At 43.0% G+C, this 17,431-nt stretch overlaps 1 protein-coding gene across 3 annotated transcripts in view; it reads right to left on the bottom strand.

Moving 5' to 3' along the window:
- LOC132102867 (integrin alpha-10-like) overlaps positions 1 to 17,431 on the bottom strand; it is a 45,466-nt gene that overhangs the window by 7,578 nt on the left and 20,457 nt on the right. For all 3 annotated transcript variants that reach the window (XR_009423296.1, XM_059507560.1, XM_059507561.1), the window contains 9 exons: positions 17,224 to 17,372; positions 12,404 to 12,554; positions 5,469 to 5,634; positions 3,016 to 3,089; positions 2,729 to 2,873; positions 2,462 to 2,610; positions 822 to 965; positions 412 to 615; positions 60 to 190 (listed from right to left, as the gene is read on the bottom strand). Coding sequence is in view for 2 of the 3 variants with exons in the window: in XM_059507560.1 (XP_059363543.1) it covers positions 60 to 190; positions 412 to 615; positions 822 to 965; positions 2,462 to 2,610; positions 2,729 to 2,873; positions 3,016 to 3,089; positions 5,469 to 5,634; positions 12,404 to 12,554; positions 17,224 to 17,372 (1,313 nt within the window). In the remaining variant the exon portion in view is untranslated. The remainder of the gene's footprint in view (positions 1 to 59; positions 191 to 411; positions 616 to 821; positions 966 to 2,461; positions 2,611 to 2,728; positions 2,874 to 3,015; positions 3,090 to 5,468; positions 5,635 to 12,403; positions 12,555 to 17,223; positions 17,373 to 17,431) is intronic.

The following is a 17,431-nucleotide window of genomic DNA, read 5'->3' as shown; positions in this document are numbered from 1 at the left end:
ATGATTGCAGTGTTTAGATGATGCATAAAAACACAAGAATGTAATAAGGCATCAAGTACTTCAGCAGGACGGCAGTGCCCTGTGCTCCCACAGCAAGATCCAGTAACTCATCCCCATCCAAATCCAGCAGAGCGCTCAGGCTACGGCCAAAATACTGCAGCCCTGCAGAGAGAGAGGATCCTGGGATACGCTACAGAGAGAAAAAGACAGGTTTATTAGTATGCAAATATAATTTACAGGGGTCTAAAAGTTAAAGACCACTAGTAAAAGTGGTCACTAGTTTTACAGTAATATTCAAAAATTTGGGGTCAGTAAGTTTTATTTAGCATGGGTGCATTTTTGTCTGATTGTCTGATATCAGTGGTCTCAGACTTGTGGTTGGTTGCACACATGAACTAGTGATATATTTACTTGTTTATACTGAGGTATGATGTAGTATTCGTCGCCATGGTAGATGTAAAGAGCTCCCTGGTGGTCATCCTCTAGTGGAGCTCCCACAAGCAAGTCAGCGTATCCATCATGGTTTAAGTCAGGGGCTACAGCCATGGCATAACCAAAGCGTGCATTCTGTGCTTTCTTCTGAGAATGTAGCGTACCGTTAGGGGCAAAACCATCCTGGTAGAGAGAGAGAAATATAGTATCAGAGAGAGAAATAGTGGGGAGCATATTTCAGATAAAATGTTTATGCAATTAGACATTAGTTCTCTGAAATGGCATAAGTTTAAGACTAAAGGAAGCTGTTTAGCATGGTAGCAAGCATTTCTCTCTGTATTTCTCTAACATATACATCACACAAACAGTACTGCCACTGTGGTTCTCACCCCATCCGAATAGTAGACATAGACTTTGCCTGTTTCTTTGTTTCCTGCTCCCAGGAACATGGGAGCAGCTATGAGCAGGATATCTGTTATTCCGTCCTGATCCACATCCACCACACACACCTCACTGCCAAAATATGAGCCAATCTGCAGAGAGAGAGAGGAAAGAAGGTTCCCACACTTTTTTGCCAGTGCATTTCCATCAGAGATGCAATGATATTAAATCTATGGTGGATATGATAAGCCTACAATTATTTTGATGTTATGGCTGATAACTGATAAATAACCAAAACTGAAAAATACACAAATCCATTCAAAACATTTGCTGGCAGTAAGATTTCTTTTCAAAGATTATACTTTCTATCCCTGCTGGGGTGAATCCGCGGTGCCATCGAGCAGGGCGTAGGAGTCTGCCGCCGAGGATGCTCGAGGCGGTGGGCTGGAGTTGAACTCACTCCAGCCGACTGCCTCGATGACTCCTTCGGGAAGGAGGCGGGAACCGGCGGACAATCAAACGAAATTTTAATAACCCTCGCGGACGACTACCGTGCACAAACAAAAACCAAACACAAAATAAAACCCAGGTCTGGTCCTCTCTCATCCTTCACTGTCGTCGCTCCTCTTTTGTATCCTTCCGATCTCCTCCATGGGACTCGAGACCGGTGAGTGTCGCAGGTGTCGCTCATTTCCATATAACTCCACCGGCCTCACTCCGTTCCCATGGCTCTCGTCCCCACCCATCTCGTCACATTCGTGCAGCCCTAGACTGAACTGTGTGTGTGTGTGTCATTGAAACGCAAATTTAGCTGCAGCCAAGTGACTTTGTGCAACCCATCTTGTTCCATTCTGTGACCCACAATTGGGTCGCGACCCACAGTTTGAAAACCCCTGCCCTAGAGGACACTTTGGGGGAATGCCCTCAGTGTGACCAGTGTCTGAAGTGCATGTGGAATCATGACAATGAACTTGACATTGGCCTATAACGTGCTACTGGTGCGACCACGAATATAAAAGGGCACCTTTAAAACACGTCATTAGCTTCTTGCCTTTAGGAGCCATATTGTTTGTGTGTGCTTATATGGAAGGTTGAGTAAGTGTGAATTTAAGAAATGTGTGCCACCATGTAAAAGGTTCATCACACCTAGTGATTCACATAAGCTTTGTGTGTTTTGTCTATGGATGCAGCATGCATGGTCGGCTCTCAAGCTCTGCCCCTCTCAAGTTCATTGTCATGTTTCCATATGCAATTCAGACACCGGTCATGGTGATGGTGTTCCCCAAAGTGTCCTTCTCAGGGAACCATGGTTATATGGGTAACCTGAGGCGTTTTCCATGTATGTTAAAACCCTGAACATCACTTTGATTTTATGAGCGATCTGAGAAAATAAAAACCCATTTGCTTATGCTTACTAAGAAAATAAACACAAAATTAATTTTGAGAGAGCAGGAATGTGGTGTGAAAGAAGGACTGGGTGAGGAAAAGCAGTAAAACAGCAACTGAGAAAAGAAGGGTAATGCAAAACCAAAGAATTGGACTTCACGCAAGGGTTTGATGGGGATCTTATTTGTGGACCAGAGACAAAGTGTGTGAAGCTGGAGCATGTAAGTATAAATAAATACAAGAATAAAGGAGAGATCTCCACCTGTTCTCCATTTAGGGCCTGTGTAATTATGACATCGCCTTCAGGGGTGAGGTCAAACAGGATGACCTTTCCTTTGTGCTTGAATCTAGGAGCACCAGCAACATACAGCCTCCTAAAGTCACCTACAACCACTGAGGACACTGTGTAACCTGCAAAAATTCACACATCCACATCTAAGCATTAGTAAATTGCAAACGTTATGTTCAGGTATAAACTTGAAGTAGTTATTAGTTATTTTGTGATTGGTTTTATAAAGTAAAATTTTACCTAGGTATGCTGCATGATTCTTCAGCTCCAATGGGAACTCTTTCTCAAAGGCCTCTCTTGAGGGCTTAAGCTGCCCTTCTTTGCTCTCCTTCAGGATGCCTCCCTCCCAGTCATATGCACCCACCATGCCAAACAAGATGCCATCCTACAGTATGGTCCAAAATAATATAATTCATTACAGCACAATTGCAATTTTATGTAATCTACTGTTCATATATCCAAGTTTATAATTTAATATATTTAAATAGGCACAAATGCATATGGACATAGAGTATGTTGAAACTCACATCCAAAATGTGTGTCGAAAAACCAATCTGAGACATCTCCATGAGAAAGGCACTTTCATTGTATCCCAGGGTCCCTGAAACAGCAGAACACATTAACACTGCATTACACACTGTAAATGAATACACATACAAATGCTGTAATCAAATTGCAATGTAAATAAACTTTTCCCACTATCCTTTAAATCTTTGAAGTCAGATTTGTTTTTAAATTAATACATTTATTTAGCAAGAACACGTTAAACTAATAAAAAAGAAGACATTTTTAAAGTTACAAAATATTTGTATTTCAAATAAATGCTGTTCCCTTTCAGTCGGTCACTGTCGACGCCACGTCGGTGACCGACGCAAAATGGGATATCGCTTCGATAGACCGATCTACTTTGAGTGTAAACTAATTTCTCTGGGCAGGGGTGCCCCTAGAGCAGATCTCTTTGGGTAAGCATGACCTCATCATCAGGTTCCTTAGAGGGGCCGGGAGGTAAAATCCTTCCCGGCCCCCCCTCTATACCCTTTTGGGACCTGACTCTGGTGCTGAGTCCCAGGTAATCCTGAGGCCCCAGCCTGGCTACGTGCCCAAGGTTCCCACTACACCCTTCAAAGACCAAGTGGTGAACCTGCAAGCGCTGCCCCTGGAGGAGGCAGACCCAGCCCTGGCTTTGCTCTGTCCCGTCCAAGCATTGAGATGCTACGTAGACCAGACACAAAGCTTCAGGACCTCAGACCAGCTCTTTGTATGTTACGGAGGATGGCAGAAGGGGAGTGGCGTCTCTAAGCAGAGGATAGCCCACTGTTTCCCCGGCAGACTTCTGCCTTCCCAAAAGGGTTTTAATCACCTCAAATTTCTCCATATACTCCTAAACGGATGCTATATGTGTATTTGCCCCCGAGACCTCCTTCGGGAAGGATGAGGCTTCCGCAGTGTCCCTGTTCCAAGCGGAATGGGTACGTTTTCCCAGTGTTATCCAATCTCACCCAGTGAGGTAGTGCTTTGACAATGGTGAGTGGAACTACTTGTTCCGAGCCCGGCCTACACCTAATAGGGGCACAGGTGGCTCGCACAGGGCACTGGAAGAGGCAGCACCCATGGCGCTTTGGTAGATCCCATTTTGCGTCGGTCACCGACGTGGCATCCAGAGTGACTGACTGAAAGGGAACGTCTCGGTTACATATGGTAACCCTCGATCCCTGAAGGAGGGATCGGAGACACCACGTCTCCGGCTCGGCTCTTCAGCGAAAACCTGGTATGCATGGCACCTGCTGCCTTCTTATACTCATGCTGTGATCAGCAGCAGCTGGATGCAATTATTGCATGCCAATGTGCATTTGCTCGTTTAGTTTACACTCGAAGTAGATTGGTCTATCGAAGCGATATCCCATTTTGCGTCGTCACCGACGTGGCGTCTCCGTTCCCTCCTTCAGGGAACAAGGGTTACCATACGTAACCGAGACGTTGTTTTGAACTTTTTATTCATCAGGGAATCTATTTTCAACTGTGGTAATAATAAGAACTGTTTCTTGAGCATCAAATCAGCATATTAGAATGATTTCTGTAGTAATATGTGACATTTATATATTTATTTCACATTACTGCATTTTCATCAGATAAATGCAGCCTTTGTGAGCATAAGATACTTCTTTCAAAAGCATCTCACCTGCCCCAAAGTTAATGTAATTGCGCAGAAATCTGCTGAGCTGGAGCATTAAAGTTCAAGAAAAAGTACACTCATTATATTTTGGTTAATCAATGCGCCTTTTTTACTGTATAAAAATGAAATAAAAATAAAACTTATCCTGAAAAGTGAAAAAATGTATACAACAGGATAAGTAATTATCAATGGCAGTATACAAAAATATTACATATACAATATACAGCAGGCTACATAATATCGCACAGCAATGGCTAATCATGTTTCTTTCTGTACTTCATGTATCGTGTGTATGCACAGCTGTGCCCACTTTAAGGTCATCCATCTCCTCCCTTCCATCCTTCCTGCCTGGTTTTCCTCAGAATCAAGATGGCACAAGCATCACATGTTGTTCTTACAGGAATAACTGTTTTTTCTGAAATAATATCTTGTCCTGTCTCTTTCCCGTTTTTCATGATGTTTAAGCCTTTTGGGGATAGAAATGTTGCTTGTCTTGCAACATACTCATTCCTAAAATACAAGTTTAATAGCCATTTTATATCTAAAAAAATATAATTCATATTAAATATGAATTTAATAGATGTTGCTTGGTCTGATATGTTGTGTATCTTCATACATTTTCATGTTGTTAAAGTGTCCAAATATGTTGAAAAACAACTACATCCTCAATGAAAAGCATTTTTTGTCAGTTTTTTTGTCATTTTGTTTTTGTCATTTTGTCAGATTTTTCTGTTCTTCTTTAGGTCAAAGAGCCACTGTAGGTCTTTTTTTTCTATGGTCATTAAGGATGAATATTCTTCCTCTTACCCTCTAGACTAAAAATGCGATCCCCCAATGCATCCACAATGTCATTTAGAGCAGCCTCATCTGTCACATTGAAGAAGTATTTCTCATCTGGGTCACTGGCAATGTACTTAATTTCATTGATAAATGTCTCTGGATCTTGCTGTCTGCGGATGTAGTGACCTAATACCTGTGGAAGAGAGAGAGAAAGAAAGTTGTTAAAAGTATACACTGATCGAAAATTAATTGGAAATGCTGATTCTCCAGGCTTTTGATCACTAGCCTAGTTAGAGACAAGTCATATATTACAGTAGAGGGAGAAGAACAACAACAGCATAGATTTTCTCATCCAGAGAGCCAACACCTCCTCTACACCATTAGGGTGAAAGCAGATGATCTGACAGGACACTTAATGACGGCATACAGGACTCATCCTAGAAACAAAACACCTACGCAGAGGAAACAGAGAGAGCATCACTCATATTGACTGGCAGCACACCTCTGACAAGCCTTGAAAACTATCATTACCAGGTCATGAGTTCAACCTACGTCACTTAACATTTCCAACAAGATTTCAGCTGGTTGGATATGATGACTGGATAAACCACTTCCAGTCAACATGAAAAATATGGGTCAGAATTTTTGTCCAGTCATAGATATTTGTTCTCTGTAGCAAGTTCGTTTGGAGGAAAGGAAGAGGACAAAGGGGTCGGCTGGTCTGCTGACGTATTTATTTAACAAATATAAAATTAAAGTTCACAAACACCAACTGGTGACTTTTATTCTGACACGTCGGCACAACACTTTCGGTTTACTCTTTCTGGTTTTGGTTTCCGGTTTGCGTCAGCAGTCCGTCTCTTTCTCGCTTGCTTCCGACTCTCCTGGCGTTTTATACTTTTATACCAATTACTAGAACAAGAAACAGGTGATGACAATTTTCGCCCAAACCACTCACTTACCGCTCGTCTCCTGATTCTCTCTCCCGCCGCTAAACCACGCCCCCCCCTGCCACATACCCCCACCGCCCGACTCAGGCCGGGGAGCCATCCGGCCTGCAGCCCCCCCCCCCCCATTTCTGGAGAGGAAGTCGGCCACCGCCATCTGAACACCCGGCCTGTGGATCACCTTGAACTTAAAAGGCTGAAGAGCTAGATACCAACGAGTGATCCGCTCGTTGGTATCCTTCAAGCGGTGGAGCCACTGCAGCGGAGCGTGGTCCGAACAGAGGGTGAACTCCCGTCCCAGGAGATAATAGCGGAAGGTGAGGACGGCCCATCTGATGGCAAGGCCCTCTTTCTCGATGGTGATGTACTTAGCCTCTCTCTTCGAGAGCTTCCGGCTAATGTACAGCACCGGCCGTTCCTCTCCCTCGATCTCCTGGGACAGGACTGCCCCCAGCCCCCTGTCCGACGCGTCTGTCTGCAACAGAAAAGGGAGAGAAAAATCAGGAGAGTGTAACAACGGACCGCCACACAGAGCAGCCTTGACCTGAGTAAAGGCCTGCTGACACGGCTCCGTCCACTGGACCGTATCTGGCAATATCCGGCAATATATAATATCCCGCCAGCCCCAAGAACTGCCTTACCTCCTTTTTGGTCTTGGGACGTGGGCAGGTCGCAATAGCGGCTGTCTTATCAATTTGGGGACGCACCTGCCCATGCCCCAAGTGGAAGCCCAGATACCTTACTTCCACCCGCCCAATCGCACACTTCTTTGGGTTGGCCGTGAGCCCCGCTCCCCTCAGCGACCTCAGGACAGCCCTCAGATGCTGCATATGCCACTGCCAATCATTACTAAATATAATGATATCATCTAGGTAGGCAGCCGCATACGCAGCATGGGGCCGTAGAATCCTGTCCATGAGGCGCTGAAAGGTAGCTGGGGCCCCGAACAAGCCAAACGGAAGGGTAACAAATTGGTGTAATCCAAACGGCGTTGTGAAAGCTGTCTTTTCTCTGGACAATGGAGACAAGGGGATCTGCCAATAGCCCTTTGTTAAGTCCAATGTCGAATAAAAGCGAGCCGTGCCTAGCCGATCAAGCAACTCGTCAACCCGCGGCATTGGATACGCGTCGAATTTCGACACAGCATTCACCTTGCGGTAATCTACACAGAAACGGACTGAGCCGTCCGTTTTCGGAACTAAAACTATCGGGCTCGCCCAGTTACTATTAGATTCTTCTATTACCCCCATGTCAAGCATAGCTCCTAATTCAGCCTGAACTACTATTTTCTTGTGCTCAGGTAAACGATACGGCCGGCTGCGAACTACCACGCCCGGCTCGGTCTCGATATGGTGCTCAGGTTAGTACGGCCCGGTAGGGGTGAGAAGACGTCGGCAAACTCTGCCTGCAATTTCGTTAAATCAGTGAGTTGGGACGGCGAGAGGTGATCTCCACCTTGAGCCAGGGCGAGGGATTGTGGTTTGATATTCGCCTCTGGCCCGAGATCATCCTCTCCGCCAATCACCGTTGCCAACATCACTGATTCCGCCTCATTCCATTTTTTAAGGAGATTGAGGTGGTAGATCTGACGGGACCCGTTCCTATCGGACCGTATTACCTCATAATCGAGATCTCCGACCTGTCGTGCGACCTCGAACGGTCCCTGCCACTTAGCCATTAATTTGGAGCTCGACGTTGGGAGTAATAAAAGTACTTTCTCTCCTGGTGCAAATTTGCGTAACCTAGTTCCCCTGTTATACAGCTGGCTCTGGCGGTCCTGGGCTTGTAACAAATTCTCCATTGATAGCCGCCCCAATGTGTGGAGTTTTGTTCTCAAGTCCAGCACATACTGAATTTCGTTTTTGCCCTGAGATGGTCCCTCCTCCCACGTTTCTCTCAGTACGTCGAGCACCCCCTGGGGCTGGCGTCCATAGAGAAGCTCGAAGGGGCAAAACCCCGTGGAGGCTTGCGGGACCTCTCGCACAGTGAATAACAAGGGCTCTAGCCACCTATCCCAATTTTTGGCGTCTTCGTGAATGAACTTACGGATCATGGATTTAAGCGTGCGATTAAATCGTTCGACCAGGCCGTCGGTTTGTGGGTGATAGACGCTAGTTCGAATCGACTTAATGCCCAATAATCCGTACAGTTCGCGTAGCGTACGTGACATAAACGTCGTGCCCTGATCGGTGAGGATTTCTTTCGGAATCCCCACCCGGGAGATAAGACGAAACAGGGCATCCGCAACACTTTTAGCGGAAATGTTGCGGAGGGCCACCGCTTCAGGATATCGTGTTGCATAATCAACTATGACTAGTGCAAAGCGATGTCCTCGTGCCGATCGCTCTAATGGCCCGATGAGGTCCACACCAATTCTCTCGAAGGGGACCTGCATTAAGGGAAGAGGGCGCAAAGGCGCTTTTGGGGCGGCCGGTGGGTTTGCCAACTGACATTCCGGACAAGACGCGCACCACCTGCGCACGTTGTCATGAATGCCCGGCCAAAAGAAACGGGCCATGAGGCGATTTAGTGTTGCTGCCTGTCCCAAATGGCCCGCCATAGGATTAGAATGAGCCGCGTGGAAAAGCATTTCCCTGCGGCCCTTTGGAATTAACAATTGGGTTGTATTCAATTTTGTCCGAGCGTCTTGGGTCACTCGATACAACCGGTCTTTTAAAATGGCAAAATACGGATAGGAGAGCGGGAGGGCAGGTTGGAGAGACTGGCCATCGATGGCGCGGACCTGTTGAAACGCATGTTTTAGGGTCTCATCCTGAGACTGCTCCAGAGGAAAGTCATCACGCTCCGAGAGAATCAGTCTCCCGATTTCGTTCGGTTCCCCTGAAGCAGAACCCAGCGGTCCTGGCTCAGTTTCCCCCACCTGTACCCGCGCGGTCTCCTTCCGTGCCTTATTTCCCCAAGAGGCATCCGCACATAACGACCCCAATAAAACCGTAAACGCGGGCCAATTCGTCCCCAAGATTATCGGATGCCGGAGGTGGGGACTAACCGCCACCTCCACACTATGCTTTTGTCCCCGGAATTGAATTATAATTGGGACAACCGGATACTCCACCACATCCCCGTGTACGCACCGCACCTTAACCACGCGGCTTGTATCCAATGCCCCTGGTTGAATCAGGCTTTGATGGATTGAGGTTTGGTTACATCCTGAATCCACCAAGGCCGGATATTTACCCCCCTTGATACTCACTGGTATTTGGTACTCGCCAGCCTGACCGGGGGTGACCTGCGGGACGTCCGGGACCCGGATCATCATCCCCACCTCCATCACTGGACACCTGTCCACGAAATGCTCCGGGTCCCCGCAACGCCAACAGGCCAGCCCAGACCTACCCGCCGCCCCAGTGGCAGGGAGTGGACGGAGACACGGAAGCACTGTCCCCTCCGGCTGCGACTCGCAAAATAGCCCGGGTCAGACCGACACGAGGAGGGCCGGGTGGACGGGACTTAGGGAGAGGGCGACCCATGGGTGTGGCGGGCGATCCAGCTCCGGAACCTCTCGCGGTACTCCTGCTGGGCCTGGACAATGGCCTGGAAACGCCTCTCCTGATCCGTCCTTAGGTCCAGCAGGGCCTGGTGTTGTTCGCGGTGCAGGACCACGAGGGAGGCGATGATGTCCGCAAGCGGCGTGGAGGACGGGCTTTGCATGGCGGCGGCGGTCCTGCTTCCTTCCCGGGTTTCGGCACCAGTGTAGCAAGTTCGTTTGGAGGAAAGGAAGAGGACAAAGGGGTCGGCTGGACTGCTGACGTATTTATTTAACAAATATAAAATTAAAGTTCACAAACACCAACTGGTGACTTTTATTCTGACACGTCGGCACAACACTTTCGGTTTACTCTTTCCGGTTTCGGTTTCCGGTTTGCGTCAGTGGTCCGTCTCTCTGTCGCTTGCTTCCGACTCTCCTGGCGTTATATACTCTCTCCACGCCAATTACTAGAACAAGAAACAGGTGATGACAATTTTCGCCCAAACCACTCACTTACCGCTCCGACGATGATGGCTCAGCACCCTAAACTGAGATCTGAGGATTTCTTATTGGGTCTCCTCTGAGTCTGGGGCAGATTCCTGCTCTCAAAAACAATGCAACTGGTAGAAACCTTCCAAGCATGTTCCCAACTAGTGCCAAGGTAGTCACGCAAAGGAGGATATCTGAGATCACAAGCAATAATATTGCAATAATATTCAGCTATTTTAGTTTATATCTTCTGTAGTTTTCAGTGAATTGCTGCACATTCCTACTATCTTGTTCTGAACTTTTTTCTAAAACTTTTAACATGGGGAGTCTATGGGATAGACTCCCTTTTGCAGCCAGCCTCAAGCGGCCAGTCGATGAATTGCAGTTTTAGTCACTTCCTTATTGGCCTCACGAGAGAGAGCGAGAGGTTGGCGCTCGGAGAGAACATAAAACACATTAAAACATGAAAGCTATGCTTTGGCTGGCGGGCCATTAAAACCAGCTGTCATAAATTTATTCCACATTTCCCAAGGGGGGACGCAGAGAGACATATTACCCAGATGACTCTGCAGTTTGTCTAAGAGAGGAAAACACAGGCTCATTCAGGAGCAGGTTTACACGCTGTCCTCCGTTCCAATGAGTGGAGTACAGCAGAAATGGCAAATCACCCAGGACAGCAGTGAGAGGCAGTTAAAAATTTAAAAGTGAATTCAGACAGTTATTTTTAATTCTTTGGACTCTTTCTTGTGGTTTATCTGCACTGTATATCCAATAGGCTTACATTAAATTTTGTTAGAGATTGCACTTGGGAACATTTTAAACTGCACCACTCTTTTTGATTATGTGCTCAGAAATGCTGAAAATGCTTTTTTATAGAACCTATAGCAACATCCAGTCATTGTAATGAGGGATCATGGATGGTTTTACCTGTGGTTTACCATGGTCTTATTGCAAATACCAGAATTAAAATAAGCAAGAGCTCTCCCTGAATCCTCCATGAATTAGAACAAGCTATCAGCTTTCCTCCTGTGTAAAATCTGTTCTGGAACGGTCTCAGACTGCAGAAAAAAAAAACACTTCTTTGCCTTCAGACATTATAACATATGACTGTAATCATGAATAGCCTGATGAAAGGAAACCAATATCGGCTGAGGAGTTCAGACTCAGTTCCACTCTCAGAATATTTAAAGGTGAAGTGTGTAACTTCTGCACCACTAGTGGACTGCACAAAAAACAGAAATGCTAAAATAAAGACTTTCAAGTTTCCAAGATGCAAGTTTAAAATAACCGTCTTACATTGGTTAAACAGGCAGTTAGCCCTACACAAAGTTTACTTCATTGGTTGAGCCAATGTGAATACGTCCAGCCCTTTTGGATGCTTTACAGACAAATAGAAAATAGAAAAACAATATACTCTTTATTATTTTGTCTGAGGTAATTTTTATACAAATAAATAATACAATTTCAGTCTTTCTACTTCAAAATGTCATGTTTAATTTAATGTCTCTTGCAATTTCTTTGTAATTTTTACAAAACAACTAGACAGTCTATTGAAGTTGAGAAGCCATTTTGGCTCCACTGACACCCCAGGCTCTGATGGTGGCAGCTTCACTTTGTCTTTATCTTGTGCTGTTATGGTGGTAAGGTTGCAGTATAGGAGTATTGCCCACCCACTCACCCACCAGAGGGGCGGGATGTCAGTTTCGAAAGGTTTTAGGGTGTGGTTCATTCCTCTGATGCCAAAGAACCCCGTTTTAGTCTATTTCTGAGCAGCAATAATGTGGTTATTATTGTTTTAAGAATGAGGGAACACAGTTTTATCATTCAAACAGAGACAGAGAGAGAGAGATAACCGGGTGGAGCTGAGCAGAGACACTGAAAAGAGAACAGTGTAAGTTATGGTTGGTTTAAGTGGAGATCTGATATTCAGGCAGAAAGTCTGCTGCTCGCTGGTATTCTTAGGACGGGTTGTAGGTTTTTCCAGCCTACATCACAGGTCAGGTTTAATTATGGTAGGAATGTGTATTTGCACTTACAGCGATGGCGTATCTGGTGATGTTACGTTTCTCACATTCAGCCAGGGACTCAGGAAGGTCTTCACCATCATGGGACTCTCCATCTGTCACGACTATCATCACTTTAGTGGCCCCTTCCCTCGCTCCTCTGTCTGGACTAAAGGCCTCCGTGCTACGCATGAGTGAGAAAAAGAGAACAGTTAAACATAAATGTTTTATTTTTTGGTTAAGGGCACCTTAAATTGATCAAAAGTAACAGATTTTTTTTTTATAATATAAAAAATATATTATTAAATATATATTAAATATTAAATATATATTTGCCCTACTGACAAAAGGCATCTCAGGAACCACACTTCAATGGTTTGAGTCCTACCTATCAGATAGGTCCTTCAAAGTATCTTGGAGAGGTGAGGTGTCCAAGTCACAACATCTAACTACTGGGGTGCCTCAGGGCTCAGTTCTTGGACCACTTCTCTTCTCTGTCTACATGGCATCACTAGGTTCTGTCATTCAGAAACATGGCTTTTCATACCACTGCTATGCTGATGACAATCAACTCTACCTCTCATTCCATCCTGATGATCCGACGGTAGCTATTCGCATCTCAGCTTGTCTAACAGACATTTCTTCCTGGATGATGGACCATCACCTTCAACTCAACCTTGCCAAGACAGAACTGCTTGTGATTCCAGCAAACCTATCGTTTCATCACAATTTCACCATCAAGTTAGGCACATCAACCATAACTCCTTCAAAAACAGCTAGAAGCCTTTGAGTTATGATTGATGATCAGCTGACTTTCTCAGACCACATTGTTAAAACTGTCCGATCCTGCAGATTTGCTTTATTCAACATCAAGAAGATTAAGCCCTTTCTTTCGAAACATTCAGCACAACTCCTTGTTCAAGCTCTTGTTCTGTCCAGGCTGGACAATTGCAATAACTTCTTGGCAGGTCTTCCAGCCAATTCTATCAAACCTTTACAATTAATTCAGAACGCGGCAGCAAGATTAATTTTTAATGAGCCAAAAAGAATACATGTCACACCTCTGATTATCAATTTGCACTGGCTTCCAATAGCTGCTCGCATAAAATTCAAGGCATTGATGTTTGCCTACAAAACTACCACTGGCTCTGCACCCATTTACCTAAATTTGTTACTTCAGACTTATGTGCCCTCTGGAAGCTTGCGTTCTGCAAGTGAACGTCGCTTGATTGTGCCATCCCAAAGAAGCACAAAGTCACTTTTACGGACTTTTAAATTAAATGTTCCCTCCTGGTGGAATGACCTCCCCAACTTTATCCGGACAGCTGAGTCCTTAGCCATCTTCAAGAATCGGCTGAAAACACATCTCTTCCATCTTTATTTGACCCTCTAACTTTAACACTCACTATTCTAATTCTATTCTTTAAAAAAATCTACCTACCTTTCTAATCTTTTTGTATTCTATTTTCTTTTCATTTATTATGCAATTTTTTGTGTGTGTGTATGTGTATGTGAAAAGATCTCTAACACTAGCTTGCTCTATTCTTTTTTTATTCTATCGGTTATTTTTTTATTTTTATTTATTTATTTTTATTATTTAAAATCCCATGCTACGTGTACTGTGTTAACCTAACATTTTTAAGTTCTTTTTTAATGACATTTATTAATTTTGCTTGAATGGTGTTTGTGCTATATACACACACATATGTAAAATAAATGCCATATGGTTTAATATTTTGTTAAACAACAAAATATTATTAAATTTTATGTGTGGCTTAAATTTTTTATGTATACTTTTTGGGACCCCTGTATAATTCCTTTAAATTCTGAAAATCTGAAAACCTTCCAAATTCCATATTAAAATTCACAGAAATGAATGTAAATAATTTCTATGTGTGCAGCAGGTTTCTGTGCCGTTTGTGTGAGGGTGACCTGTGTTTTTCAAGATGTAAGTTTTGTGGCACAGCCAGCGTTAGTCAACTTGTGATTTTCAGGCGGTCGTCCAGTTTTTAGCTAAATATAACTACGTAGCTGCCCGCAACAGTGCAGAGTTAAAAAAACAACCAGCAGAATTACACCTATCACATCCAGAGAAAGCGGAGAGAAGAGTAGAGGAGAGGAGAGGAGAGGAGAATAACAGTAAACATTGTAAGGAAGCAAACAACAGTGAAAACACACATACAGTACAATGTTGAATACTATCTGTGATTTACACAGACTCAAAGTCATGTGTAAAAATGTCACCCTGATTTTTCAAACCGAGGAATGAAAGAAGAAATGAAAAAAGGGACTGTTTTGATGTGGGATGTGTAAAATAGAAGGCAGGGTTTAATGGTGGAGAAAAACGTTTGTTCCATTAAGATATTTATGCACAAAATCTTGAAAAAAATCTTGATTATGAGAAAGATACAGAATTTATTACGCAGATGTTTCAGTGGGATTTTTGTGATTATGAAGACTTTGTAAGGGATATAGAAAAAAAGCAAACAAGAACCATTGTGAAAAGTGTGCTTGATTGTATTGAAGGTGCGATGGTGGTGTATTTCAAATGTTTAAAGATTATTTAAAATCCATATTTGCAGATAATATACTATGAATAATATAAAAGGCCACTTAAATGTACTTAGAGAGAGCACACTTTCATGACTATATTTTGTAATATTAAAAAACTGTCCTTTATATTAATGTCAAATTAAAAGGCATACTTTAAGTACATTGAAATTTGAACTATAGTGTGTTTTAAAGTATTAAAGTTTATTAAAGTATAAATATATTTTACTAAACTGCAAGTTCATCATATTTAAATACATGACATACAATTTCCAATAGAAATTACATTAAAACTGATTTTTGTCTACCATAAATGTTTGTACATAAATCCATACATTTGACAGCACACTTTTACCAAATATAAATGACAGTACAGAAAATAATCAAATTACATATAAATGTATACTTGAATGTGGGTCAAAAAAGCACACTTAGGTCCAACTAACTGTCTTTGTAAATTACAATAAATTATGTTTACACTTAAGGATATCTTACTAATAAGAGTAATAGATTCTCTTTTTAAAAGCATGCTAAATTTACTTCTTTTAGGGAAACAAGAAAGCAAGCAAGAAAGAAAGAAAGAGACAGAGAAAGTGATTTGAGCAAAGAAGTCTGTTAATTGCTGGGGCTGGTGTTATTTAAAGACTGCTGTGCTTTTATTGAGTGCTACATCTGGACTTTTGTGGTTTTTAACTCGCACTCTTTTGTTTTACTGTTAGTTTGAATGAATTACTAAACTTGAACTCTCTCATGTTCATGTTTGTGTGTGTGACTGTACTGTATGAACAAGGTCATATGTGTTTAAACAGCTGCATGGGCGAAGGCTGTGTCTACTGGATGGTGACCACACCTGCGGCTCTGCTGAGCCAGCTATCCTTCTCTCTCTCCATCAGCAGACCTGAATGTCACGACAATCTTCCTCACCTCAGCCAACTACTGCTATCACTTCATCTACCATGAGAGAGTGTGTCAGTCAAATATGTGCCTTACAGAGAGTGAAAAGTCTTAAATGAAAAACTCACACTACAAACAAAACAAACTCACACACACAGTAAGAGAGCTAAAAACTGACAGAGATTCCTGATCATTTTTCTTGTTACAGTTTCATTGTTTTCAAATTGTATATTACAAATTACACATCATAATATAGCCTAATATATATTTATTCACTGAAAAGAAACAAGATTAATTTGTTCTTGGATTAAACTACATTTGTTGTGTTCTATGTTTTTGATTCACTAAAAATAACTGGTTCACAAGAGTCATTAAATCTGAAATCAGACTACATTAAATACTGCATGTTTCTGATTTACTTAAAAAAAATCAGCTCATAAAAGTCATTTGTTTGGGAATAGGGCAACACTGGATGTACTGTACATTTGCACTGTACATTTTTCATTCACTATAAAGATTTGCTGACAAGAGCCATTTGTTTTGGAATCAGAGTACATGATTCATATTCTATGTTTCTGATTTACTAAAAAGAACTGACTCATAAGATATTTTTGTTCAAGAATCAAACCACGGTGCTTTGCACTCTTTGTTTTAGATGAACTAATTTCATGTTCTAGATTCAATATCTGTGTTGTCATTTGGTTTCTCAATTATTTTTTTTTAAAATACACCTTATTCTAAACAAATTATTGTATTTCCAACCCTAATAAAATGCTAATGCAATATTCCTGTGGCAATAAATGTACCGAGGACAGAGTTATGTGTTATTAATTCATTTCAAAAGAACAAGTGCAATTCTGTTTTCCATGATATGGTCCTTTTAAGATGCATAGCTTGACTTTAATTTGACTGGATTGTTCAAATCTAACTTTCAGACAATAGAAAGTTTCTTCCCAGCAGTCACTGAAAATCTGAGACTCATTTCATTTTGTGAGCCTTTGCTTTTGTGGTCAGCAAGTGCCAACTATGGTTATCATCCGATTTGTGGGCATATGTGTGTGTAGGAGGGCATTAGGATACCAATAAAGAAGAATGACAGAAGCAGACATTACGGGAATTAAGAGAGTGTGAATGGGACTCAGAATGCAACAAATAGGAATCTCTTTAAACAAATCTTTGCTCCTGCATGAGAGTCTCAGGGGAAGGAAAGGAATTACAGTTCTGAGGAGGCACCTTCACAAGCATCAACATAAAAACAAAAGCACTATTGACCAGATAGATTCAACTATGTTACACACTTTAAATTTTCTCTGGATATGGTGGGGATCATGGAAAGGTCAGAATGTACATAAAGGAGTTAGAGAGTGGGCCGTGCTACATTTGTTTGAATGAGCAGTGGATCACCATACCAGGCCATCTGAATGGCGTACGCAGTGCGGGTCTCCCGTCCCTCCTGACGACTGATGTTCTTGGCAGCTTCAACCACATCCTGTGTTGTCTGAAAGTCCCTGAGAGACCACTCATGGACCGAAATCTCCCCATACTGCAGGACACCTACCTACAAATAGTTGCAAACAGTAAAGGCAATGCATACAGTATAATTTCTGACAGTAACAT

Source organism: Carassius carassius, chromosome 24 (assembly GCF_963082965.1).
Source record: "Carassius carassius chromosome 24, fCarCar2.1, whole genome shotgun sequence".
In the NCBI taxonomy this organism is placed as follows: Eukaryota; Metazoa; Chordata; class Actinopteri; order Cypriniformes; family Cyprinidae; genus Carassius; species Carassius carassius.
Note: the sequence above shows the minus strand (reverse complement) of the source record. Positions and strands in the feature narration are given on the sequence as shown.